This window comes from Haliaeetus leucocephalus, unplaced genomic scaffold (genome assembly GCF_000737465.1).
Source record: "Haliaeetus leucocephalus isolate CR32 unplaced genomic scaffold, Haliaeetus_leucocephalus-4.0 Scaffold848, whole genome shotgun sequence".
Classification (NCBI taxonomy): Eukaryota; Metazoa; Chordata; class Aves; order Accipitriformes; family Accipitridae; genus Haliaeetus; species Haliaeetus leucocephalus.
Window position 1 is genome coordinate 4,378,151 of NW_010973284.1, and position 26,547 is coordinate 4,404,697.

General features: G+C 38.2%; 1 protein-coding gene across 5 annotated transcripts; it reads right to left on the reverse strand.

Annotated features, from left to right (window-relative positions):
- On the reverse strand, nt 1-26,459 carry SCP2 (sterol carrier protein 2). 5 transcript variants are annotated; one of them, XM_010582359.1, is made up of 17 exons: nt 26,392-26,459; nt 23,707-23,761; nt 23,066-23,137; nt 21,037-21,168; nt 20,010-20,077; nt 18,866-18,992; nt 17,929-17,992; nt 17,585-17,671; nt 16,825-16,975; nt 15,792-15,939; nt 13,722-13,829; nt 12,177-12,330; nt 9,160-9,253; nt 8,440-8,569; nt 6,910-6,989; nt 5,554-5,689; nt 1-12 (listed from the first exon to the last, which is right to left on the reverse strand). In XM_010582359.1, exons 1-16 carry the CDS (start codon nt 26,431-26,433, stop codon nt 5,594-5,596), a joined length of 1,608 nt encoding a protein of 535 aa, XP_010580661.1. In that variant the 5' UTR covers nt 26,434-26,459; the 3' UTR covers nt 1-12; nt 5,554-5,593. The 5 variants fall into 5 exon arrangements, with proteins under 5 accessions (XP_010580661.1, XP_010580660.1, XP_010580662.1 ...); XM_010582358.1 differs by lacking the exon at nt 1-12 and adding an exon at nt 3,075-4,096; XM_010582360.1 differs by lacking the exon at nt 1-12 and adding an exon at nt 4,202-4,716.
- Between the last annotated feature and the right edge of the window lie 88 nt (nt 26,460-26,547).

Below are 26,547 nucleotides of genomic sequence, written 5' to 3' on the forward strand. Positions count from 1 at the left end.
CTGATACTGTGCCTTTATTTGAAAGGAGAGAAAAAAGCCCATTAAAATTCTTTCAAGTAACTTGCCGTCATTTGCTTCAAAAAATGAGTAATCAAAACACAAAGAGCAAAAGGGGTTTTTGTCTCCAGAGCAGGAAGGGAAGTATTTTTCAAACCTAAGAATGCACAACAGAGCCTGGCCATGAGCCTATTGGCATCTGCATCTTGATCCGAATGAACTTTAAGATGTCTGTTCTCTCAGCGGACATATACTGTTGAAAAAAAAAAAAATCCATGACTGCTTTTAATCTACCTGAAATATGGGATACAGACACAGCATATTTTGTACTTGTTTTATACTATCCATGTTCCTTTTAGCCTGCTGCAGCGTTATTAGGATATTCCTCTTCCTGCATCACAGTATATAACTAACATTTCCCAGAGAACCCACCCAGCGCCATATAAAGCCATCTGCTTTTAAGTTAGCAATGAATTCTTACAGATACAGGGTACAGAACCGCTCACACTGTCACTCCACCAAATTATGCTGTTGTTTATTTAAGTAATAAAGGAATTTGTTCCAAACAGTTGGGGTTTTTTTCCAGCATTTGTTCTCCACATGTGGTTTGCTTCCCCAAGTGTTGATTTTTCATAGTTAAGAGACTTTTTCCTGCCTTTTATCCACCAGGCTAATCGCATTCTTATTCTTTTCTGTTTAACAAGAGCTGACATCCAGCTCAGTGCTCTGTAAAACAGGAAGCGATGTATTTCCTGTTCCAAGGAGGTAACAGTTTAAACCGACCTCAGATGAATTGGACATATGGGAAATGGACAAATCCAGCCTTTTGAGTATTTGAAATTTTTTCTATTGTGAGATGGAAGATGTAGTCAAGTCCTTTGTCCCATCCTCCGCAACCTGAAGTGCTCTGCTGCCCAAAAGAATAGCTCCTTAACCCTGCTGCCGCAAACCATGCTCAGCTGTTCACAACCTCCTCTCTTGAGCAAACTAATCCCTCTCTGCTGCTTACCAAAGGGATCCCAGATTAGCTTGTACTAGGAGGACTCGCTTTACACAAATACAGCCACAAGGAGACACTCGCCAGATCCTCCACTGCCCTTCTAACACTTGCAGTTATGAACACCTGTACTAGGCACTCTATGTCACACACCCTCATGAAGTTATTCAAGAGGTAAGGCCAGCCCCATAAAACAACATACATCTGCAGCAACTGCCTTCCCCCTAGACTGCCTCATTTGCCCATGGATATGCCCTCATTTATCCAGAGTGCTCTCTTGCAAATACCCCAAATTCAAATTCCTATTTGTTATCCTGACCAACATAGGAACTGAGGTTTCTTGAAGTAGCACATTTTCTTAAGAAAGGAGCCATGTCCTGACCCTCAGCTTTTCTTCTAATGACTCAAATTAATTTTAGGAAAAGCAGCAATCACTTTTGAATACACATATGGTATGAAGTGTGTAAGTGTAACGTACTGCATTGTATCTATTTCTGACTAGGCAAAGCAGCAGGATTGAAAGACAAAACTCAAAAGTTTAAAAATATAATCCGTGCTCCAAAATCAGAGCATTCAGTCAAATTCTCACAAGCCAGATCTGCTGAGTCAGGCATCACTGCTCACTGGTTCCAACTCTGACAAATCTATTTGCTTCTCTTATAGCACTGAAACGTGTTTTACTTTCTTTATTATGAAAATACATATCTGAAATAATTATATGAATTTTACAAAAGAAAGTAAAGATAAGATATGCCTACCAAACTGACAGCATCTCTGGCTGTCAAATGATTAACACATTTATCACAGCTGGTGTAAAAAAAAAATAAAAATCCCAATAGCTGCAAAGGGTATTCACCAGAGTCCATGAAGGAAGAACAACCCTCCTAAGCATTTTCATGTCTAAAGCTTAAATTTCCTCTCCTGTGAACTGGGAGTCTGAGAACACTAAACCCTCTGCCTAGAGGATTAGGATTTTTTTTTTTTTTTTATACAAGGCCTTTGAAACCAAAAATTTAAACTTTGCTATGTTCAGTGACTGGCTACTTTTTGGTAGCTCTAGCTACCTCTCTAATTCTGCCCTCAAGGAATCAAGTTAACATAACAGAATTGCAACAACACAAACTTTGTAAGAAAGGCTGATCTAAAGTTACAGAGGATTTCAGCTGGAGAAGAGGTGCTTAATGCTGCTTGGTCAAGGGAGCATTATAGAGAAAGAAAACTTTCATAAACATATTTCTACAATGGTACAAACTTAGGTAATGCTCTGAGTTATGCAAAAAATAAGTAACAGAACTTAAAGATGTCAAAATCTGCTTTGTATCACAGAGCTTTGCCTACTTTCTCATCATGATGAACAGGGCAAATTATTTCTGTCTACTGTGGAATATATTTATTCAAAGTTATCAAATTCTAAGACTGCAGAATGTAAATGAAGGATTTGGGATATTTTTAAAGGATACCCCCCCAACCTCACTCCCAGAAAAAGGAAAATTAGAAAAAGTATTCTATCATATTTAAAAAATACTCAGTAAATTATGACACAAAGAAGGTGCTGAAAGTGAAGAAATAACAGAAGACAGATGTCTAAAAAAGACATTAACTGGTAGATGGGGTAAATATAAATCTTTGTCCTTTACTCCATATTCTTAAATACTGCAGAAGGAGAAATACAAAATTGACTAGTTCTCTTACTTGCAAGCAGAGAAAGCAGGCTGTGCTAACTTCTGCATTACTCCCTCTAGCTACAATGGATAAGTGAAATAAACATCTACATTTAATATAGGATTTTTCTGTTATAACAACATCATATCTGCAAGTGCCCAAACCTGAAAGTCCTGGGCCTGTACAAACCTAGAGATTTCTCTGAAGGCCAGGATCTCAGCCTTGGATATTCTTTCTCTTGGTAGCAAACAAACTCCAAAGTTATTTTTGCACTGGGTTTTTTGGGGGTTTTTTTGGTTTTTTTTTAGTATTACTGCACTACTTCCCCCTCCCCCCCCAAAAAAAACCAAACCAAAACAATTTCAATCTGCTGATGAGCACATCTTACTTAAACATTTATTGGTATGGACTACTATGATCTATGTTAGCTTGTTTACACTTCAAAATTAATTTGCTTCTTTAAAGGGTGGCCAGAAATATGCTGTGTCCATGCTCAAAATTCTTGGAAAAGGCATGTTCTTAGCTTTCATAACAGACATCTACTCAAAGCTCTTCTGGTAGTACCAGTGATTTGAAAGGAGGACAAAGCTTGCTAATGCAAGAGTGTATATGCAACTCTGTGCAGAGGAACAAATTGTTTTCAGCACAGAATTACTGCTGCAATCCTGTAATTCCCCTTTATTTTAACCCACAAGCCAAATGGCAAGAATTTACAAAAAGCAGTGGATACATTAGCAAATGTCACTTTGCAGAGAGCTAATACTTCATTTGAGAGACATGACTCCTATCTGCTCCAATCCTTTGAATAAGTCAATGAACAAGTACACAAGAGGAAACCCGATTCATATGACCAGATTGTATATTAAGAAGTTTACGGTGGAGCAAAGCCGTATCTGTCCTATTTTAACATCAAACTAATGCCTTGGAAAAGATAAACGGTGGGGTGATAAAAGTCAATTCATCCAGATACTAAAGACCAGGGCTGAGTACAAGATCTGCAAGCAGGTCTGACCACTGAGCACCCGGACAGTAAACCAGACAGTTGAAATTCAGTATAAAGAAACTGATGCATATGGAACAATAATTAAAAAGAAAAGTTTGAGCTTCACATTGCAGAAATAAGCACTGAGTTAATATGAAAGAAATGAGCCCCCAGTTTTAAGAGATCTAAGAAAACATCAGCTCAAAACTAGCAATGGTCAGAAAAGCAACTGAGGAAAGAAAAATAAAAGCTGAAAATGCTCTTGTATCTTGAAAGCTTTTTAACAGAACAATCCTAATGCAGCATACAGGAAGGGATACATGGATGGCCAAAAGGTTTCAAGGGTCTCTCCATGTGACACAGTTAAATAGAATATCCTCTTCTTTAAGCCGTGAAGCCTGAAGGTGATGGGGCAAGACTGTAAACACCAGGAGTGCTTCGAAGCTGTTTCACTGTTTCTTCCAGTAAAAACCAAACAACAAAAAAAAGCAACTAAGACGTATAAAATAACACTGCAGTGTGTAAGATAAAAAGGAATAAATTTAATTCCACATGGCATGTAGGTAAGCTACAGAAATTCTTGACCCATGCTAAACATGCTGTCAAGGATTCAAAAAGGGACTGGACAAACCCATGAAAGACTATCCACCAAGAACTTTAGATACAGACACACTGGCTCAAATTTGTGAGCTAGAAAAAAAAATTAAAATCACTGGCAACGAGGAAAGTATTCTGGGTAAATAGATGCTTCAGCCATCTTAATATTCCTTCCAAGGTATCAATGGCCAGAAAATACAGTGGGCTAGATCGATTTTTGGTCTGATTCAGTACAGCCATTCTTACTGCTCAGCAATCTGTTAACCATTCACACTAGATAAGCAGAATGATTGGCTTGAACTAGCTCATTTCTATTATGATTTTAGCTAAACCAGGGAAGTGAAAGTTTATGCATAAGTTCCTCAGTCATGGCCCACATATGTGAGGTGTATATACTGGACTGACACGTAGTTTATGGAGTATCTACTGACAATGCCAGAGGAAGAAAAAATGGATGACTGCAGGCGCCCTTCATGACAACCTCTATAAAATAGTCAATTCAGTGCATTAACATGAAATCTATGTTTATAAATCTGAGGAAGAGACACACAGAAGAACAGGAAAAGTATATTTAATTTTCTATTAAACTTCCAACCAGAATACATTTTCCCAAAACACCAGTTAAAGCGTTTATATTACTGATAAGAATTTCATAATGATCAACACCAGATTTTCTCAGGAGAGAACAGGTAAAGTGTTGGTTATATTTCCTCTCTGTTCTCCTGGTGAACCTAATTTTTTCAAGGTGAAACATTATCAAATCCTGTGAATCTCAAAGCAATATTCTAGTTCCTACTTACTTCTGGAGATTTTGTTTATTTTTTAATTCCAAAGTAGTAATAAGAAAAGTATTTTATAGCAAATTCCTAAAGCCTATTCTAAAAAAAATTTTCAGAGATCCCCTTTATAAGACCACTTTAATTTAAGCAGCAGCAAATTTGTTAGAATGGAAGTCTGAAAGCATTTGTATGACCTGCTATTACAGCTTTTAAAAAAATGCAACTCATTTAATTGATATGTCAAACTATTTATAACCTTTCTCACTCTCTTCCCAACTAACCTGAACAACAGCAAGTAGCCTCATTCAGCTCTAAGTTCTGTAAAATTTTTCGTATTTATTAAAACAAAAATTGTCACAAATACCCACCATGTACCATTTGTAAGAGTTAGTGCCTCAAGCTTAGCCTAAAAATCTTTGCCATAGAGAAACTGATGGAATTTAAGAGAATTAAGGTCTCTAACCACAGAATTTAGGTGAGAGAGGTCCAATCAAACCCAGCCTGTGCCATACTATTGATAATGTCTAGTTTCATTCTACTTTTTTGTCAAAAATATCAAGTACTGACTGTTTAATAAGCTCAAAGTTTAGCTTTGCCTGGCTGAAGTTGTAGATTCTGAAGTTTCATTGCCATGCCCATGTTCCCAGAAACCTTCAATTTGCCTTGAAAGAATGCCTAAAAAGAAAGAAAGATTATATGAAAAGCAGTACAACATATTACCACAAATGTGCCCCTCCCAAAAGTTCTGGGTTATCTATGTGCAGGTCCTCGCCTGCAGTTTTATAATTCCAACAGTTCTAGCAGACACCTCACATTCATCAACAAATTTATTTTCTGATACTAGAAGGTAGAATAGTGAACGGAAGAAGTTGTATGCTTATTATACTTGTGATAGCTGAAGAGAATAAACTTGGTATTGCTTGTTTCTTGGATTATCATAACAATAGATCTGTATACAAAGCAGGGCAGAATACCCTATGTTTTGGTGATGACAGTTCATAGCATAAAAGTTCACTATTTCAATTGAGGACAGTAAAGCAATAGTGTACAGTAGATGCCACAACTGATTTCTTACTTAAATCCCCCCTAGCCATTACCGGTTTTGTTACTGATTAATTCAGTTTTACAAATCTAGTTTGTGAAGCAGACACACTAAAGATTTGGGTTTTTGTCCTCTGGGCCTTCTGGAAAGATGAACTGCATGCACTAAAATATCCAAACCGTAGATGTAAAATTGCAATTGCTTCTGAATTTCCTACATGTTACAACATTTCTATAATGTGTTTTACTTTCAAACTTCTCCTAGACACACTTTAGTTTGTGAAAATTCTTATTTACCCTGTGATTACCAGACCAAGAACTTAAAAGAATGTTACCCAGAACAAATTTAGAAGTACGGAACAGCAACTTAAAATTCACTTAAACATCTGGTTTCTTTGTACACTATGGCTGCTTTTGACACACTGAGGAATAGAAAACCAAATAATAGGCATTCAGTGGATGCTCACCTCAACTTTTATTTTTCAGCACCAAGATTACTCCTTATACTAATGCCAGCTATGAGCGTAAAGCCCTCCAAACAGAGGGCCAACATTCCTCCTTTAAGTCACACTGCAAACACTAGTTTCCCCCTCTTCTCTGCAAACCGAGCACTATTATATCCCCTTCTGGATTACTTGCAGGATGTCTGAGATAATATGTACCTGTTCAGAGTAGATACTGTCTGTCTTGATTAATCTTACTTTGGCCAATTTTTTCAGAGAAAGTCAAGAACTGTCATTTTTCAGATCAGCCATGGCAGTTTTGGAGTAGAGGATTTATTTAAATGATTTCTACTTAAACACACTCAAACAAACAAGTCAGTCCTCTTACCATCTCATCTTTGCTGTACTTACTGTCTGAGGATTCATTTTGCCAGTCATGAGAGCTAACAGATCAGCGTCAGCCATTGTAATTGTACAATCCGCCTTCTTATCTGTAAGATAGAGTTGACTATGAAGATTCAAACTGAGAGATGAAACAGTAATAGAAGCTGCAACTCCATGAAGAAGCTGTTGATACTACAGGTTAGCAAAATGGTACCTGAAGTACATACAAATAAGGGCCATTATAAAAATACCAGCAAGAGTTCACCCAATAGCCAACAGGCATCTGTGCCACCTTGTAGCACAGAGCATCTTAACACTGAAGAAAGACAGACCTTTCTGAAAGGTGCTAAGCAAATTCATTCCCTGAAAAGAAATAATAATCTACTTGTAACCAGACAGAATGTTAATTGCAAGCACTGACAATCATCTTTAGTTTTATCAAGCTTAAATTTGCTAGTATTAAGATCATCTCAGAATAAATGTGTTTTCCCCTGTGACACTCTCTGAAGATATTCATCAGTGAAATTTCAGGCATTTCCTGCCCTTTCCTTCAACGGGAACAACATATGCATTCTAAAAGCACTCATTTGAACTAATTCAAATCCAGAAGTTTTTAGGATCTTCTTACCAGAAATAAGCTGAAAAATTATTTTCATAAGCTCTGATAGAAATATTAATGTATATACCAAAGGGCTAAAAACTGCACACATCTTTTCCTACACCCATCTTATTATTAAACTTAAGTCTTTCATAAAATGTTGTCCATACAACAGAAACCAGTGCTTTTCCTTTTGTAATAACTTAGATCAATTAATTCCAAATCAAATCCCCTGTCATGTTTTTAATTAAAAGTTTTATGATGCAGGTTCATGGATATATGAGATTCTGAGGACAGACTGTTGTCTTTGGCTTTTTATTTACATTACTAGGATGCATGACTTAAGATGTGAGACAAGACATTTTCATGGCAAGGGTACAATCCTTTGCTTCCAATAATTTTATGGGGTTCCCCACCACCCCCCAGTCTGTGTCTTATGTCTGCCTTTTTAAAAATGGAACTTGAAATTTATGTCAGCTGGTACAGTATTAAAATCAGTCAAGTTTTATTGCTTAATTAACTGCAGAGGAGAAGTAACTTGACAAGATAGACCAGCTCACCGCCTACCAGTGTCTCCAACAAAACAACTGAAGAAACAGCTACAAATTACATTTCTGGCCCAAATTTTAAGAGGCAAGAACAACAAAACCCCTGAGGTTTGATTTTTTTTTTTTTTTTTTTTTTTTTAATATTCTGATTCCTGTAAAAGTCATGACAGATCTGTCTGGAGCCTCTAAGAAAACATGCAATTATCTAGACAGAATACAGAGTAGAAGACCTTTAATTTTTGGTCTGAAACATGATGTTTCATGAAGTGTCAGTAACAAGAAAATTTTAAAATTAAGGTAGCTCTACACTACTTCTACGTGAGGTCACTATAGCTTAAACAGAATATGAATTTATATTCTTTTCACTAGTTTCATATGTTTTCTGCAATGACATAATAAAACAGCACTGACCTGAATTAACTGCTACAGAGCCTTTACCATTTTTCACATCTACTATCCAAGTTGCTTCTTTCCCACCAGGACCATCTTTTATTTTGAAAGCAAAGACTCCACCAATTTTCTTGACATATTGCTCTCCTTCCTGTAATGACCACGTAATGTGCAAATTATTAATTTACTTCAAAATAATTTTAAAATAGCTTGAATTAAACAGAAAGTAATTTAAAAACCTTTAGCTTTTCTACTAACATAGAAATATCTATTTCCCTCTATTAGGCTTCATTTAAGCAACCATAAAAAAAACCAACCAAAACCCACAAACTATGACTATCTATATTAAAACTTACCAACTAAGAAAAATGACCACTGTCCTAACAGTCTTGTCTTGATGTTAAGTCTGACAAAATGTAGCTTCTTCTTCCAATCACACTTACAAAGCAAGCAATAAACACCAAACACAAAGTTTATTGTGTAGTTAGCAAGCTCCTCGCATACAATCTAAACTTGCCTTTACTGAAATACCCTTATACAGGTAGGAACTGTCTGAAAAAAGTAATTTACAATCATGGCACAGCATAGAAAGATTTCTGACACAGCAAAATTCAAAGCTGTAACATTTGTTTCAATGAGCCATACTGAGGAAGTGATTGATGCTACTATATTCCCATCAGGCTTCACACATGTTCTGTCATAAATTAAAATCCTTTTGTAGGTAAAAGAAGTAGTCAATACCTCTTGGAGCTTCTTTTCAATCTCTTTGAAGACCAAATGTGACTTAAATCCTTCAACAGCTGCACTGAGAGGCACAGCCGCAATACGGCCGGTGCTGAAATGAAAAACCCATTCATTTACATACCTTTAATCACATTTTCAGCATCTTCAATTTATCATGAATAGCCTAACACCAGCAAGAACAGCCACACTGAAACACTTTAGCAGTATAGAGCAACTATATGATATCAAAGTGAAGCTTACTCTCTGATGGGCTCGACACCCAAGTATCTAGATGTTTTTGCATGAATGGGCAGGACACTAATTTTGTAATGAAAGTAAATAATTAATCTTGTTAAGATAAATCACCAAACACTATTGCCACACCTTGTGTGAAGAGAGAGAAGCACATGCACCATCTCAGAGAAATACCCCCTTTTTTTTTTTCTTTGGCAAAACACATCCCATTTTGCCTCCCAGTTCATGTGAGTCTCAATTGTCACAATAGGTACTAAGCATTATTCCTGATTCTCTGGAGCAGTGACCTGCATGGCCTGATAGCAGCATGAAACCTAATTCTTCATTTCTGCAAAGGCACCCAGAGCAGAAATAAGTATAGAGATGTCCAAAGAAATGGCAATTCAAGCAGCAGGAAAAACAAGGTTACAATTATTACCATCTCTTGGCAGGAGAGTTCAAAACTATGGTCAGGTTTGATATTGTTAAAGTGACAGAATTGTTTAAGGAATGTTGCTAGAACTTATTTGTGTGGTACTAACACTACCCTGTAGATGTATGCTAGGGTAGCAATAGCAGGGACTGTCTCATCTGAAGAGGACACATCAATTTTGCTAATAAACCAAGGCTGTAGTAGCAGGATGTAAAATTGTAACGTGTCAAAACAAACAAACAAAAAAAAGCAGAACTGTTTCAAAGACTGATCCAAAATGGATCAAGTCTTGCTGTCATTTACCTTGATGGACATTCTCGGCAGCTATTACTAAAGCCACTAATTACAGGTTAGATCTGAATCCAATTATTAAGTGTATATGCATTGCAGTAGAAAAAACAGTATGAAGTATCTTCATAAACATGAAATGCCACCACCTTTCCCTTAATTACACAACACACAACATCATTCAATTACATAAGCAGAGTCTGAACAGATTAGCCGCACTGTTTTTTTCCAAAGTCTGAGACACATTAGTGCAACTCCTTGAGTCGGGTATCTCCCACACACAAAGCCCTTGGGAGAACTAAAGGTTTTTAAGCTTCTCTAATGTAAGATAAAACTAGTGTTGCTAAGATTTCTCTGTTTCAAGTTGTACCAAAGAAAGGATTTTAAAAATTCTCAATACTGAAGAAAGTGAAGTGAGCTGTAGTAAATTAGTCTTAATTTCTTCTACATCTATACATGCAAAGCTTTCCCAGACAGGAAGGCACTACTTCTAGCAGCACCTCAAAGTTAAGCAACAGATTCCCTCTTCCATAAAATTGCAATATTTTTAAAAACAAAGCTCAAAGCAATGAAACACAGTATACTCCTTATAACAGTCTTTTCCCCTCTGATTTAAAACCATGTACCAACACCTACAGCCAAGTTTTGTAAGCACGTTTGAAGAGAATCTATAAGACGACATGATTTTTCTTGTATCACACCTATTTTCTCATATGGTCTAACCTCTTACAGATTACAAAAGTGACAGGATTGCCACTTCTGACACTGTACTACAAAAAGTTAGTGCTGCAGCCCTTCAAAATTCAATTGCTTCTCTCATTATCTCTTCCAGAGATTATAGTGCCACCTCCTAGGAATTGTACAGGTCCAGCTAAAACAGTCATTCGAAATATGAGCTGGGAGGGGAATTTCTTTCTAAAAGTCCAGTATATGATAAATTTTACTGTTCACAGGTTTTTAGAGCAAATATAAAGCACTGGCATTGAGCTTTAAAACCAAAACCATAATACCCACAAAGAGTAGCTCAATCTTTCTAAGCAAAGTTGAAAGTGAAAATGTACAGGGAACTGTGTATTAAAAAAGCATCTCCTGAAATTCTGGTATATTTACAAATTTTAAGTGTTTTCCCTCAATTCCTGTCCATCCTAGCATATAACCATAGCAGATTGCAAGACAGCTTCACAGCAGTGTTCTCCTCTCATGCTGAAGTACGCTACAATTGCAAGTGCAAATTCTTTAGCCAGGACTGGATGAGTAACATGCCTGAATTCTAATGAGTACTTAGAATACCACATGAAACACATACAGCTGAAAGGAATTCTTCATGAAACCAAACTAGTTCACAATTTTAGCAGTGAAAGCAGTGAGTATGTCTAGTCCCATGGATGTCTTGCTTTTTTTGGCAAGTCCCTAGTTTCAATTAATTCATTTTAATGTGGCCCATTTTGTTCCTGGAAGGGTTTTTTTGTTTTGTTGGCTTTTTTCCCCTCAAAATATTAGACTTTTCCTTACAGGGAATCACACGAGCCATTTTGATGGGCCAGTTTGCTCTTTTCAATAACTTATAACTTACAGTGTATATTGTTTCTCGGGAATAAGACAATTATAATCTCTGTATACACCTGCAGTGCTGTAGGCACACAACAGTCCCAACTGCTGAGCAAGTTTTAGTCTACAGGGCCGTTTCTTCCTTGCACAGAGGCAAACAATAATTCTAAAAAAAAAATGAACTGTGAAACACCAAGGTATGGGACCACAGTCAAAACAAAACAAAGTGAGCTTAGTTTACACCACTACTGAACCCCCAGTGAAAGTTTCCCATGACAGCATCGCCAAGACCTGCACACGAATGCCGAACGTGGGTTTTCGTCCCGCAGTGCATTTTCTCGCTCTGTAGAGATACGGCCCGAAAGGTGACTGTTTTGCAAGGTCTTTCACTGCACACAGCGCTTCCTTCCTCCTCCAGAAGTCGGCTACACGCAGAGGGCAGACCCTCAACTGCCCCACCGCTCCTCCTGCCAGGCCATGACGCAGCGGAATCGGACCTCCTGGGCTGGATGAAACCCCGCGGGGCTCTCACCTGGCGGCTCCGGGGAAGCCCATGCCGTAGAGGGTCACCACCGCGGCCCCGCCGATGCCCAGGTTATGCTGCAGCGCGACCTTTGCCCCGGGGACCTGCCGCCTCCCGGCCAGACCGCGCAGCTGCCAGCAGAGTTCGGCGCACTGCGCCAGGCCTGAAAAATCGAGCACAGAGCGTAAGTGGTTAAATGACGTCAGGAACATGCTCCAGGCGTGTCCCACAAACTTCCTTCCCTCATCTTCCCTCCATCACCCACAGACCTCCATCCCTTCCTCTCCCTTCCCCTAGACAACAGGCCTTCGGGCAAGGCAGAGGACGAAGCCGCATTCTAGGCACTGAATTTTACGCACTGCCACCCAAAACTTTAACGAAGGGGGCCGGTGAGAAGTTTTGTAGTTCCAGTCATAGCTGAGAATTAATAGGTTTCATTTACATTCTCTTCAGCCTCACGGAGAGAACGTGTACCGTGGTACAACCTGCCCTGAAATGGTTTGGAAATTTAAGACAACTTCTATGACCACTGATTAGCACACAGCTGGCCTCAAGACTGTTTTACAGTGAAGTTAAGCTGACAGTCTGTAGACATGTCATTTTCTGCATTTTAATGACTCTCCCCCCCCATCCCATGGCAATAGAGGTGTGAATACCAGTAATTGCCTCTACATTTATCACTGTGTAACTGACAAAGATGTAACACAAACCTAGCAATGTAATACTCTCATCCTGTTACAGATACCGACAGTCTCATTTACCCGGAATGTTCTTCTTCCAAAGTCTCCTAATACTTCCCTCCCTACACTAAGTGCAGATTATCTAGCTATTACAGCTGTTTAAATTAAGGTTTGTTGTTTTACAAGGTTTCCTCTTCTCCAATTTTCTGACAACGTCTCATTTCCAAAAAAGGAAGGTAAATTATCTTCACAAATCCAAACACGTTTTATCCAAGAGCCATCTCATGTGGAAGCAAGCGTAGCAGTTTAAAGAAAACAAAAAACAAAACAAAAAAAAGGAAAACCTATGTTGCTGGGAAACGGTGACTAACTGAGCTTCTGTTGTAAACATCAGATAAATATTTTGACATCCAAGGCTTAACAGAAATAGCTTTTATTACAGCTAGCAAGGGTACAGGCTATTCAGATGCAGTAAAAATCTCCAAAATCTGAATTTTAAAGGATGACAACATATGAAAATAGTTATTCAAACTACATTCAGTAGAAGCTGTACTATTGAGCAATTATTTAGAAAAAAGTTAAGCTGTTTTGCAGCTTGCTTTAATAACAACAACGACAAAAAAATGCACCACAAAATTAAGTAAGTGCTAATGATCAAATTCACACTCCAAGTCTTTTGGTTTGAGCAATACTACGTGGTGCACCTGCCCTAAAGCTTGCATTAGTTGGAAATGAGAATCAACTCCACAGCTTCGTTCTCATCTTATGAAGCCCTCATGTTTCATACAGACAAATAAAAGTGGGAAGCATCTGCCTGCTCAAGAGCTGTATCTCTTATCTAACTGGCATGACTAAATGAAATGTTTTTGCGTACCTGTAGCACCAAGTGGATGTCCCTTTGAAATCAAGCCACCACTAGGATTAATAACCCATTTTCCTCCATAAGTGTTGTCTCCTCTGTCAATCAGGTCACATGCTCTTCCTATAAAACAGTATTTAGAAAAATGTTCCTTTTTTGGTTTTAAGTGATTTTTCAATTCTACTGTCACTCACCGAAGATGCTGCATGTCAGTCAAAACCTAGGAAATACTGTACCACAGATTTTACAAAGAGCAGACTGAAATTACCAAACTACATTAATGAGACTTGCTTATACCACTGGAGAAAGCATAACATGGAGAAGAAAGAAAAGGGCTAGTGTTTGATAGAAAAGCTTTTTTAAATTTGCTGTTGAACTGTTTTGTTGATATACAGTATTATGATATAATCAATATAATGAAGCTGTTCATTATTTTATGAATGAAACTGCATTGATAACTATGTTTTTTGTGAAACAGGGGTTAGTCATAATTTGTGACCCCCAGGACATGGAGGTCCTGGTGAACATAGAGTTGAACGTGAGCCCTTGCCACAAAGGCAGCTAACGGTACCCTGGGCTGCTTTAAGACATTAAGATAGTAAACCCACTCATAAGATTAATGCTTAGAATTGCTTAGCTTTCCAGACTATTAGCTCCCATGCCTTCAGCAGACAGTTCTCCCTTTTAACAGTCCCTTACTCCTTTATTCTTGTACCAGCTTCTTCAGCCTACATTAACATTGAAGTCTAAAAAAGATCTGCCACATTTCCTGTGTTTATAACTCACTTCTGCCATTAAATCAGAATACCAGGTTAGTCTTGCCCATCTAAATCCACAATGTGGTTTATGCCATTTCACTAATCAGTATGTCTAATTAGTCTACCGTTCCAAGGTAAGTTTCACATACTATTAATGTCAGACTGACTGAAAGGTGGTGAGAATTGTACTATTAAATTACCATACACTTGACTTATTGATCAAATAGACAAGTACCATTAGGATTCTTCTGTATCTTTGATTAAATGAATGAAGCTAAAAAGTTTAATATATCTATTTAAATAATGTCAAACGTTTACCTTTTTTACTGCAGATACTATAGAAACACTGCAAAGATGACAGTAAAAACCAAGCATTCAAAGGCAAGTATCTGAAGACCAACAAACACACAAAAAGTCTTCCCGAAGATCTATGAACTTCTCTGTTACAGTGAGAAAGCTTAGACATAATACAATACACCATCTAGTGATAGAGTATGATATTTTCTCAAAATTAGTTAAAAACAAGTTCGAAAAAGATTACATCAGATGATTATTTATGCAAAGCAAGAATACATTCAGAGTTTAAATATATCAAATACCGAAGTAGCAGTTCAATGCATGATATATTTGAAATCAAACAAAAAAAACTCTTCAGTAGAAAATTTTAATGGTTTAACTTACATACATAGAACTAAGCTCCACTGCCATTTAACCTGTTGTAAATCCACTCACTTCAATGAAATTAATCTGGACAGATTGTGCACTGCTATACAGCTGACTTTAGAGGCATGTTCACAACTTGCCAACAACTCTATTTTCAAAGGCAAAGATGTTTCAAGATTTAAAAAAAAATTATATCAAAGATAAGTAACTTGGTAAGGCCCTTGATAGGCAATTCTTGTCTGCTTTTTACCTTCTTAAAAGTAAATACAAAGATGGAGGGAAATCTTGGGGTAGGTAAGTACATAGCCCTGAAAAGGGGGCGTAATCCTGAGAAAGATCACAAGTGTCCTTAATTTCCCTGCTCTACTTGCTTAAAAGAGTCATCCCTGCACAGGCATCCAACGCTTTAATTTGCTGTGTATATTTCTTCAGAAATCACAGTAACACACTCATTTGTTAAACTAATTCTAGAGTTTGCAGGTATTCCTTATGTTACTGCAGCAGTAACTTGCTTTTCCCTCTTATGAGGTTAGGTAAGAAGACTTTCAAATATAGAAGATCTGTCCAGTAGACAACTCAAAAGTTTTAATTATATGAACAGATAAAAAGATATTTTTAATGCTTTCCATTTTAATAGAACAATGATCTCCATTGATGCTATTACCTTCTGGACAGAGTCCCAGAGCTTCATAGGTAATGAACTCATTAACTGAGAAACAGTCATGAAGTTCTATCACATCAACATCTGTTGGTTTTAGGCCTGCTTTTTCAAAACATTTCTCTGCAGCTTTTTTAGTCATATCATAACCAACCTGCAACAAGAAATTGTACATTAAAATATCATTAAAGAAACATAGCTAGCAATTTCATTTCTACACTTAAACGTGCTTCTATATATCCTGTAAGTGAAAGTAACCTATAGGAGATGGCATTCTAATTTATTTTAATGCATCACATATCACAGATTTTAATATTCATACAGCACGAATTGTACAGAAATAATACATTCCAAGTCTCACAGTTGGCATGTGGAAACTTTTCTGGGGAATATCCTCTATTTCCTCAACCCCGCTCAAAAGCCAAAATGCTCCTTTGCATGACTCAGACCAACAGCCTTGAAACAAATCCTCAAACTGTCTTGCTACTGTTTTCTATCAGCCATCTGACTAGAATTGTATTTGAAACCCAAACAGAACATCACTGTAGTAGAAACTATTGGATATTCTAATGGTTTGACTTGCATCCAATTATTTTAGTCAATTTGCAGTGGGATCCAAATTTTGCAGTTCGGGTCTTTCCCTTCATTCTACGTAAGCAAGTAATCATGACTACACCCAACAAGTTATTTCAGCTTCAGTATTACACAGACATAAGTAAAATTGTTTTAAGTTTTATTACTTTTATAAACAGCAAAATCAAAGAAATGTTTTTCTTGCAGTTCAAATTGTTTAAAAAGTAGCCTTTAAATAATTTGTTAACAATTAGGTTTTTGATAGCCTGTTCATAAATTTCTTCCTGTTATTCCACAACCATACCCTTTGTTTACTCCACCTGCCCAAATGAAATTACTTTCACATTCACCACAAAGTAAGATTTGTTTCTCTACTGACATGGAAATAGCTACAGTATCATTAGGACTTGCAGATATTAAAAAAAACCTGTGAGGAGTGTCAGGGAATACAGAATTGTAAACCTACCATCTTCATACAACTGTTTTCTTCAAATGTGCTTGGATAATCAGTAACCATCACCTGGGCTAGAATTTCCACAGCTTTTGACTGCAACTTATGCCTTTTCACAAACTCCTCACTAGCCAAAACTGCAGCTGCAGCACCATTTGATGTCGGACTGATTGAAAGAAAATAATGATGTCATCATTCTAAATGAGTAATGTCGATCTTCCGTAGAATTATCTTCTAATACAAACCAAAAACCAAAAAGGACAAATGAAAAACCACTTCCTTTGGCTGATGCCATTGAAACTGTAAATTCCATCGCTGTTTGCTGGACGCTTTCAGTAATATTTGTAACAGACATTTGAAAAGCATGACATAAAATAGAAACATATCATTAGGTTTTTCAATTTAGAAAAAAAAAAATCAAAACTTCTACTTGGCTATAAACATTGTTAACAACAAGCCTTTCAGGAGTGTATAGGAAAGGCTGAAGAGAAGAATTAACACTTAACAGCAACAGATGCACATTGCTAAAAAATACAGAATGTCAAGAGAGCCCCAAAGTACAAAATGTGTTTCAGCTTACTGTATTATAGTGTGAACAAGTATCTAGATAGTGTTTGGTCAAGACAGGAGATTCCACATCTGTTTCATTTATAAGAAGTGTTATTTAAAATAGTCTGTACATTTTAATTTACACACAAACAGACTTGTATTTAAATAGATGTCCTACCATATTTGTCTTAACATCAAGATCTATTTCACAATGCTAAGTCCTTACCAACACTGTAAGACAGTCAAGAAATCAAAAATTTTGCGAGATTGCAGAACTTCATCTAATGTGTACTCTTTTTGGAACTGGGAATACCTAAGAAAAACATAAGAGATGCCATCTTAGTTTTAGCACAGCCCTTAGCAGTAGACATACTAATATTGCACTATTAGGCAGCTGTAGAGCTGTTTTTACAAAGTATAAGGCACTGGATATAGAATTTATGCTGGGTATAATTCTCATTCCATAATAAAGAATACACTCCACAAAGTATTTCTAAAAATAATACTCAGTTTCGCATGAATTTTTAGCAACAACGTACGTTCAATATAGAGGTAGAGTCCATTACTCACGGGTTGTTAGTTGAATGGCTATGATTCTTCCACGCAATTTTTGCAAAGTATTCTGGATTTGTCCCTGGAAGGGGAAAGCAAGCTGTGTTGAAATACTTTGTTTACCCAAACAGTGCTAACATAGCAGTTTAAATACTGTGTCATAAGAATTTAACCTTTACAAGCATCTTTACAAGAGACTCACTGTTATCAAGGCTTTCCTTAGAACTCAAGTTAGGTCTAAAAATTAGATAAAGACTACTAAACATGGTTGAGTTTTAGCTAACAACATCCTACTTGGATATTTAACACTTACACAAAAATACAGAAAGTAAGTGTATATTATTTGAGGTATTACTGAAACTTGAATGCTCATTTTCCTATCAGTGCTAAACAGCTGCAGTGCAATATTGGAGTCTAAGTCTAAAATTTTTCCATATACTAGTCTGAAACTAAATGCAAATAAAATATGCTCAACAGGCCAGACTGTTCCCTTGGAGCCAATTCCCTTGTCTGGTGAGGGGGTAAGAAACAGCAGTGGCACCAGCCTAGTACTATATATTGAATCAAATTCCCAAAAGTTTTTGTCAAAAAATTCAGTCCCAAGCCTATCTACCTACCCTAAGACACAAGGAAAAAATGTAGGAAGTTATGCAACCTTATCACCCAGACCTTACAGAAGCACAAACCATACCATTAGCACGATTACCAGACATTCTGTGTCACAGCCTTAATTCCGTCTCTTGATGGTTTAGTTTGCCTACCCATCACCAACTTTTCTGTAGATAACTCTTTATCCAAATGTATTCCCATCTGTGTTAGCTGTAGATGTTGCAGTTGTAGCACTTGGGTAAAAGGACACTGAAAGCTATCGTTTTTTAAAAATGAAATCCTAATATATTATTTTAAAAAATCACTTCATTAAAAGAGGACAATGAAAATATGTGTTTTAACATACCATATTTCTCCATATGTTCTTTTCCAGCATTTGCAAACATCTGAGGCGCTACTGGAGCACTTGCTAAGCCATATTTATTTATCATAATTTCTAAATGTTTGTCAATCGGGTTAGCTCTGTCTGAAAACTAAAAAGAAGAAAAATAGTTACAAAGCAAGTCATAATTTCCTTTTCTTTACAGCATCACCACAAAAGTGCCATGCATTTCAAGCAAAATAGTGGTTTTCCTGATATTGTAACAATTCCACTGGACAGTATGTTGCACTTCAGTGACATGTTTTGTAGCACTCATAATTTCGCAACTATAAGAAAGAGTAAATAAGCAGAAAATGCTTAACATTATAATTACTGCACTGATTCATGGTAAGGAACACTTCTATTGCAGTCGCTATTTTCAGCAGAGGACTTCAGGTATTTTTCAACTCAGCGTAAAATCCTATAGTTAATATAGTTCCAAGTATAAAATTAATACTGTATTAGTATTTTCAATTAAGCTTAGATGAAATATCATAAAGCATGTTAAAGACAACTCTTAGTCATTTTAATCAGTTGTTAAATTTAACATTTCTCACCCAAACCTCTGCATATATTATCAAATTTTGCAGTTCTGTAATTAAACAACATGGGCTCTAATATTGCTTGCCATAAGGCAAAATACAAACAACCCCCCCCCCCCACTTCTCCAGTAAAAACAAAGAAGAGACAAGAAAGAAAGGTTTACAAAGTCCTTAGTTTTTTGGAAAGTGTGTTAACTGGTGAACTGAGTAAGCATCAAGCCAAAAGCCAGAAGACCCAGATTCTTTCTTTGATTTGCTGTGTCAGTTCGAGAAAGACGCTTCAATTGCTCAATGCTTTGGTATTCTATCTGGTATTTTCATGACTCCCTATTAACCCTGCCTTTAATGTATTCTTGGCAAAATACTAGAAGCCTGACATACTACATAAAATTAATTCTAAAACATTCCATACAAAATTTGTGTATCATAGCTGCAATCACAATCACAAAACTCATCAGAAGTTTCCATGGATCAAAATAATGGTTTATTTTGTAATCACCTACAGCAACATCTTAAAGCAACTCAGAGAATGAGGAGGCATATTCCACCTACGACTACAATGAAACATATAAAGTGTTTCAGACACTTACACCTGAAGCAAGGGATCCTTTTGCCATCCTCTCAAAGCCAAGTGCCAGAACGCAGTTTGCCAAACCTTAAAATAAAATTTGTGGCTATTTAAAACACAATTATAAATGACATTATGTACTAACAACTATTCAATTACAAGAAGTATACATAAACACCTACCAGCTGCTCTTCCTCCTTTCTTCATTTTTGAAAGAGAGTCAAATTGGGGTGGGAGTGGTATGATACAAACATTGATACTGAAGAATGAGAGATCACTACGGGGTTTGGGTTTATTTTTAAACTGTTTGACAGCAATTATCTTAGATGACGAAGCACTTATGTCTCTGCCACAAATACTAAAATAATCATACAGAATATACTATAGTTTTCATTACAGAAACATCAGCATTTGAGTGAAAGAAAGTATCAAAGTCCACAAAGGAACTGCAGAAACAGAAAGAAACACTCACCTGTCAGTTTAAAGCATAGTCTCTCACAAGACATTGCTTTCTTACCCTCCCTTCCAAAAATGCGTTAGTCAAGCACTTGTGTTAACTTCAAGTTAAAAAAAAAAAAAAGAAAAAAGCTATGCTTTTTAGCGGGTTCTTCTCTCCTTTGCATCCTGCAGAGTCTAGTGTCTTACAGTACTATAATGCAACTTGTTTTGCACTACTCCAAACAATTCTTCCAGAAAAAACTTAACTGGCTTGCTACTTACTAGGTTCACACAGCTTATGACACAGGAAAGGACATTTATATCCATATACATCATCTTACTGCATCACAGACACAGTCTCTTAGGTGCACACACAATGCTCTAGTTCGTAGTGATAGTCTTACTCTTTTAAGTGCTTGGTCTTATGTTTGTATATACAACTGACCAACCTTTTCAGCTGAGTGAGGCAGAAAACACAATTTTGTTTATGAGGATAGGCCATTTACAACTCAGAGTACTCACACATTCACTAGTTCTGTTCTTCATTCAAGTTATATTTATAGAAATAAAGAATATGTATTACCCAGGCCCAGAGCAAAACAACTCACCTCCTTCTACTAGTTGTCTGGCCATGAACAAAGCAGTTGATCCAGTAGCACAATTGTTGTTAACATTAGTGATAGGAATGCCAGTTAAACCCAAACCGTGATAGATAGCCCTTTGTCCAGAGGTTGAGTCACCTTTATACAGAGACACAACATTAAAATAAGTACATACTCAAACTTCACTAGCAAAAAGAAATCCCACCATGTATGTGCAATGCTACCACTTAAACTGTAAACGTGAACCTTCAAACTGTCATCTTGAGCATGTCTCTCAAGTATCCACAGTGCCAGAACCTTAGAAACAAGATGAAAATCATCAGATTTTAAAAACAGAAGTTTGTCCTGCTTCTGTGCCACCAGGCCGTGAATCAACAGACAGTAACTGGACTGGACAGAAATGTCTTAGATGTGCGGCTTGGAAGCTGCTACAGGTATCACAGCTGACTGACCCTACTTCAGTTGCCATAATACAGTCATCAATAGAGAAAAAGAAAGTAATTGGTAAACTCTCTTTGTAATGGAAACCAATTTCCCCATAATAGAAATCTGATTTTGACTGCTTTGAGAAATATATCAGGCATCTGTGAATTGGAGTGACGGGAAAGGTTCAAAGCAGTCATTTAACATCATCTCCTCTCACTACAACAAGCAGTGACTCCAAGTTAAAAGCCTCTGCTGAGGGTGTCTACTAGAAATCTGTTTGAGGGTTGTGCTGGTTTTGGCTGGGATAGAGTTAATTTTCTTCACAGTAGCTAGTATGGGGCTGTGTTTTGGATTTGTGCTGAGAACAGTGTTGGTAATACAGAGACATCTTCATTACTGCTGATCAGTGTTTACACCAAGTCGAGGCCTTTTCTGCTTCTCACCCTGCCCCACCAGCGAGTAGGCTGGGTGTGTACTAGAAGTTGGGAGGGGACACAGCTGGCACAGCAGACCCCAATTGACCAAAGGGATATTCCATACTGTATGACATCATGCTCAGCATATAAAGCTGGGGGAAGAAGAAGGAAGGAGGTGGACATTCGGAGTTGTCCGAATACAGCATTTGTCTTCCCCAGTAGCCGTTAGGCATGATGGAGCCCTACTTTCCCAGAGATGGCTGAACACCTGCCTGCTGATGGGAAGTGGTGAATGAATTCCTTCTTTTGCTTGGCTTGCGTGTGTGGCCTTTGCTTTACCTATTAAACTGTCTTTATCTCAACCCACAAGTTTTCTTACTTTTACCCTTCAGATTCTCTCTCCCCCATCCCACTGTGGGGAGTGAGCAAGTGGCTGTGTGGAGCTTAGTTGCTGGCTGGGGTTAAACCACGATAAGGGTCCTGCTGGTAATGAAGGCAGGGCAGCACTGCGTTGGTGTGTGAACAACTCAGTTTTGTCTACATCAGTTGTGAAGCATTATTCTGGAGCCATACTAATGCAGGTACTCTCAATAATCTCATATAGTACATTAAACCATGGTTATGTTTCTATACATGTCCGCAGGATTAAAATAGTTATGAACCTCTCACAGAGTAGATCTCATCTATCACTTAGAGTTGAGTCCAAGCAGATCTCTCTTATGTGCTCTTGGGCTGAAAGTGCAAGGACACAGTACATGTCTGATCCCCCAAATACCCATTAGCAAGTGTCTTCAACTCAAAATGGATAAACAAGCATATCCATTCTAGTGTACACACAGCATCATGCAAAGAATAAAAGAATTTTCAAGTCTACTGGTATAAGCATAATACATAAGCTTTGCACCACTTGAATAAGTATACCACCTGATCTTGCTGAAAGAGCTACTTGTATAAAACACATTTGCAAGACAATTTTATGGAAGTCTTTCCATACCTATGACTAGAACTATAAACTCCACAAATAAACAGACATAGCTCTATGATCACTAAAAATAATAATTTTTTTAAAAGTAAGAGTTCTACAAACTGACACAATTAAAAATTATAACCTGAAATTGATGGGATCCCCCATACTTCCTCCACACAGATGTCTGCAAATGTCACGGATGCCACCTCCCAATGACATTACTTACCATAAACATAACCCACACATGCCTGCTCCACCTCTGAATAAGAAATCCCAGCATCAGCTAAAGCCTTCTGGCCTAAAAAAAGTTTAAAAGTTGAAAAAAAGTTTGAAGTTGAAGGGAAAAAAAAAAAAAGCAGCTCTCACGACCATAACAAGCATACCTAGAATAGTATGTATGATTCATGCATTCACAAACAAGAGCAAGCTGTAAAAATTCCTTATTATATGATGCAAATGGTTAGTACAGTCTTGCATCTTAATTCTCACAAGGACAATTTTGCAGTATTTTGACTTCTGAACAGGCTCCTTTATCAGAAAATTTCATGTAGTCAATTCTGTGTTCATGCACAAAGGTTGTTTGTCCCAATGAAAGTATGTTTGAATAATATAGGTAGGTATGAAATTATTTAAGTGTCCAATTCAATTTTAAGCTATCCTTCTGACTTCGGTACTGAAAGGCCCCTGAGTTGAACAGGTCAGTTATGGATTTTGTGAGTGTTCTTTTTTTATCAGTTTTAGATTTGCTTTTTATATGTATCTATTTACTGAACAGTAGCTGTTCCTTCATATGTATAATAAAAAGATTAACTGTAAGACTTAAAATAAGTGTCAGCAATCAAACTAAATGCTTTATTACTAAATTACCTGCCTCCTTAGCCATGTCAGGATAATCAATGCTCTTCTCATCAGGCTTTGTGAACTGGCAACAAAAAAAGAAAAGGAAAAAACCCCAAGAACAAATCACAGTGAGATTTAATACACCTTTTGCTCAAATTGGTATATTTAAAAGCTTTATATTTAACTTAGAAACAGGTTTGTGAACAATCAGTTTTAAATAATGCAAACAATTTAATTTGACTGTCCTGTTTTCAGCTGGGATAGAGTTAATTGTCTTCCTCGTAGCTGGTACAGTGCTATGTTTTGAGTTCAGTATGCAAAAAACATTGATAACACTGATGTTTTCAGTTGTTGCTAAGTAGCGTTCAGTCTAAAGTCAAGGATTTTTCAGCTTCTCAAGGCCAGCCAGTGAGAAAGCTGGAGGGGCACAAGAAGTTGGCACAGAACAGAGTCAGGGCAGCTGACCCAAAGTGGCCAACAGAGTATTCCACACCAAGTGACATCATGCCCAGTATATAAACTGGGGAGAGTGGGGGCAGGGGAATCGCCACTTGGGGACTAACTGGGTGTCGATCGGCGGGGGGTGAGCAATTGCACTGTGCATCATTTGTACATTCCAATCCTTTTATTATTACTGTTGTCATTTTATTAGTGTTATCATTATCATTATTAGTTTCTTTTCTGTTCTATTAAACCGTTCTTATCTCAACCCATGAGTTTTCCTTCTTTTCCTGATTTTCCCTCCCATCCCACAGGGGGAGAGGGGGAATGAGTGAGCGGCTGCATGGTGCTTAGTTGCTGGCTGGGGTTAAACCACGACATTGACCCAAAAGTGCATGCACAAAATCTGCACAATTCCCATGTGCTACTGCCAGACCCTGTGATGTCTAAAACCAGAAAACAGTGCAATTTTATGGAAGCTGAGGACCATTTTTGCTCAGTCTTAAAGAAGATCCATTACTTGTGTGGAGATGGACAACAACCCTGTCCAAATCCTCTGGGTGGGACAGAGAATACCACCATTTTCGCTGATTTGTTACAATACATGACATAATCTTCACTAAGGCTTTGATAAATACTTCCTTTCCACTTTATTTTGCTATACTCCTATTTGTAACAGGAAAATGCTTGTTCTTTGTATGGAACTTAATTCTACATAAGCCTCCTTTTCCCAACCCTTATTCCACTTTGTTACAAATCATATTGTACCTTACCCCTCACCACTGGAGTAGAGGCAGTACTTCTTTGTAGTATGACTCATTAGAGTCCACCAACAAATGCATGTGTTTTGCATTTTTACATCATTAACAAAAAGTGTCACTGCTAAGAAAAAATCCTCATACTAACTACTTACAGTTCTACGAATTATTTGACCTTCACTGTTAGTATATAAAAGTTAATTTGCTACCTCCTTATGCTTACCTCCCCAACTCCAGTCTTTTGCAACACTTAGCTGTACTTTCTGCAGTGCCGCCTTTCCTTAATTTAGACAGAGAACCTTCATACTGAAGGTCATAAGAAAAATCAGTCAGTGAATTGATCATTGTAAAAGTCTGCAAGAGCAGCTGATGTTACCTGGGCTAACAAAGAGAGAAAAAGAGTATCGACAATTTCTGAAATCATGCTAAACTGGTAACTGAGATGATCCACTACTGAAAATGAAAGGCATGATCTGTGGAACTGACAATCACACACACAGGAAACACAGACTGTTGTTTTGAAAAGGTATACCAGTTTTCAGCAGACTTTAAATCATTAAGATTAAAAAAAGAGAAAGGATACAACCCTAAAAGACTTCATAATAAAATGCTTACGATGCAGTATGGTGACAAGTTTTAATTGTCTCTTCCACACTGTTGTTCCTTCCTTGAGCACATCACAAATGAGTTTAAGGTGAGGTCCAATAACTTCCAAACCTACATTCTACAATCCAGTCCAATAAACACGATTAACAGAATTGAGTCTTATTTCCTCTGCTATCACATCACATGCTGGAGAAATAACTTTTTTTGTTGCTGCATGGGTATTTAAAAAGCGTGTCTGGGGGGGTTCTGACTACCTTGGCAAGTACCAAAGTCGCCTTAAGTTTCATCCACCGAGATAAAAAAAGGTTCCTTCAGCTTTTGCTCCTCTTTCAACATGTGCCACACTGTGTGAACTCCGTGCTGGCAGCCGAATGCCCAGGAAGGGGCAGAAACCCGCCAGGAGGGCGAGTGTCTGCAGGGCACCCGCTCTGCGGCCGACAGTTCCCCCGAGCCCGTGGGCTCCCCGGCCATCCAAGGCGAGGGGACGAGCCCTTGACCCCGGGCTGCGGCGACACGGGGACCCGCTTTGGCCGTTGTAAGTCTGTTATATCGACCTGCTCCACGGCGCGTCAGAACGTTTAACTTGGCCGGCGGATCCCTCCTCCCCGACATACCAACCAAAGGTGAACTTTGCGCGGAGCCGCTACGTCCCAGGCCTGGCCCGCAGGCCCAGGCTGGCACCACACGCCTCTCCTCTCAGCAAAAGCTCCCCCCCGGGCGACAGCGACCCCATCTTGTGAGGAGCCTTATCCCCCCACTCGAGGAGGAAGCCCACGGCTCCCACAGCGCCACCGTCCCCCTTCCCGCGCCCCCTCAGCCGCCGGCAGCGGCTCCAACGGGCAACGCCAGAAGGGAAGGCGCCTCAGGAGCGCCGCCGAGACAAGACCCGCTCGGCCCGGCCCCGTACCTTGGTCATACCGACGCCCACCACGAACACCCGGCGCTGCATGATGGCGGCGGCACGCGCCCCCCCCTCCCCTCCTGCTTCCCGCCGGCCGAGACCCCTCACGCGGGCAGCGGCGCGCGACAGCTGAGCGAAGGGGCGGGGCGCTTCGCCCCACCC

What these genes read in the sequence shown, in the direction of transcription:
- SCP2 (XM_010582359.1), bottom strand. Translation starts at nt 26,433, where the DNA reads ATGCAGCGCCGGGTGTTCGTGGTGGGCGTCGGTATGACCAAG. An exon ending in CAGACAACTAGTAGAAGGAG is followed by an intron (nt 20,078 to 21,036) that starts GTGAGTTGTTTT and finishes TTTTATTTTAAG; the next exon opens with GTTTGGCAAACTGCGTTCTG. An exon ending in GGCTTCCCCGGAGCCGCCAG is followed by an intron (nt 9,254 to 12,176) that starts GTGAGAGCCCCG and finishes TTTTCATTTCAG; the next exon opens with CACCGGCCGTATTGCGGCTG.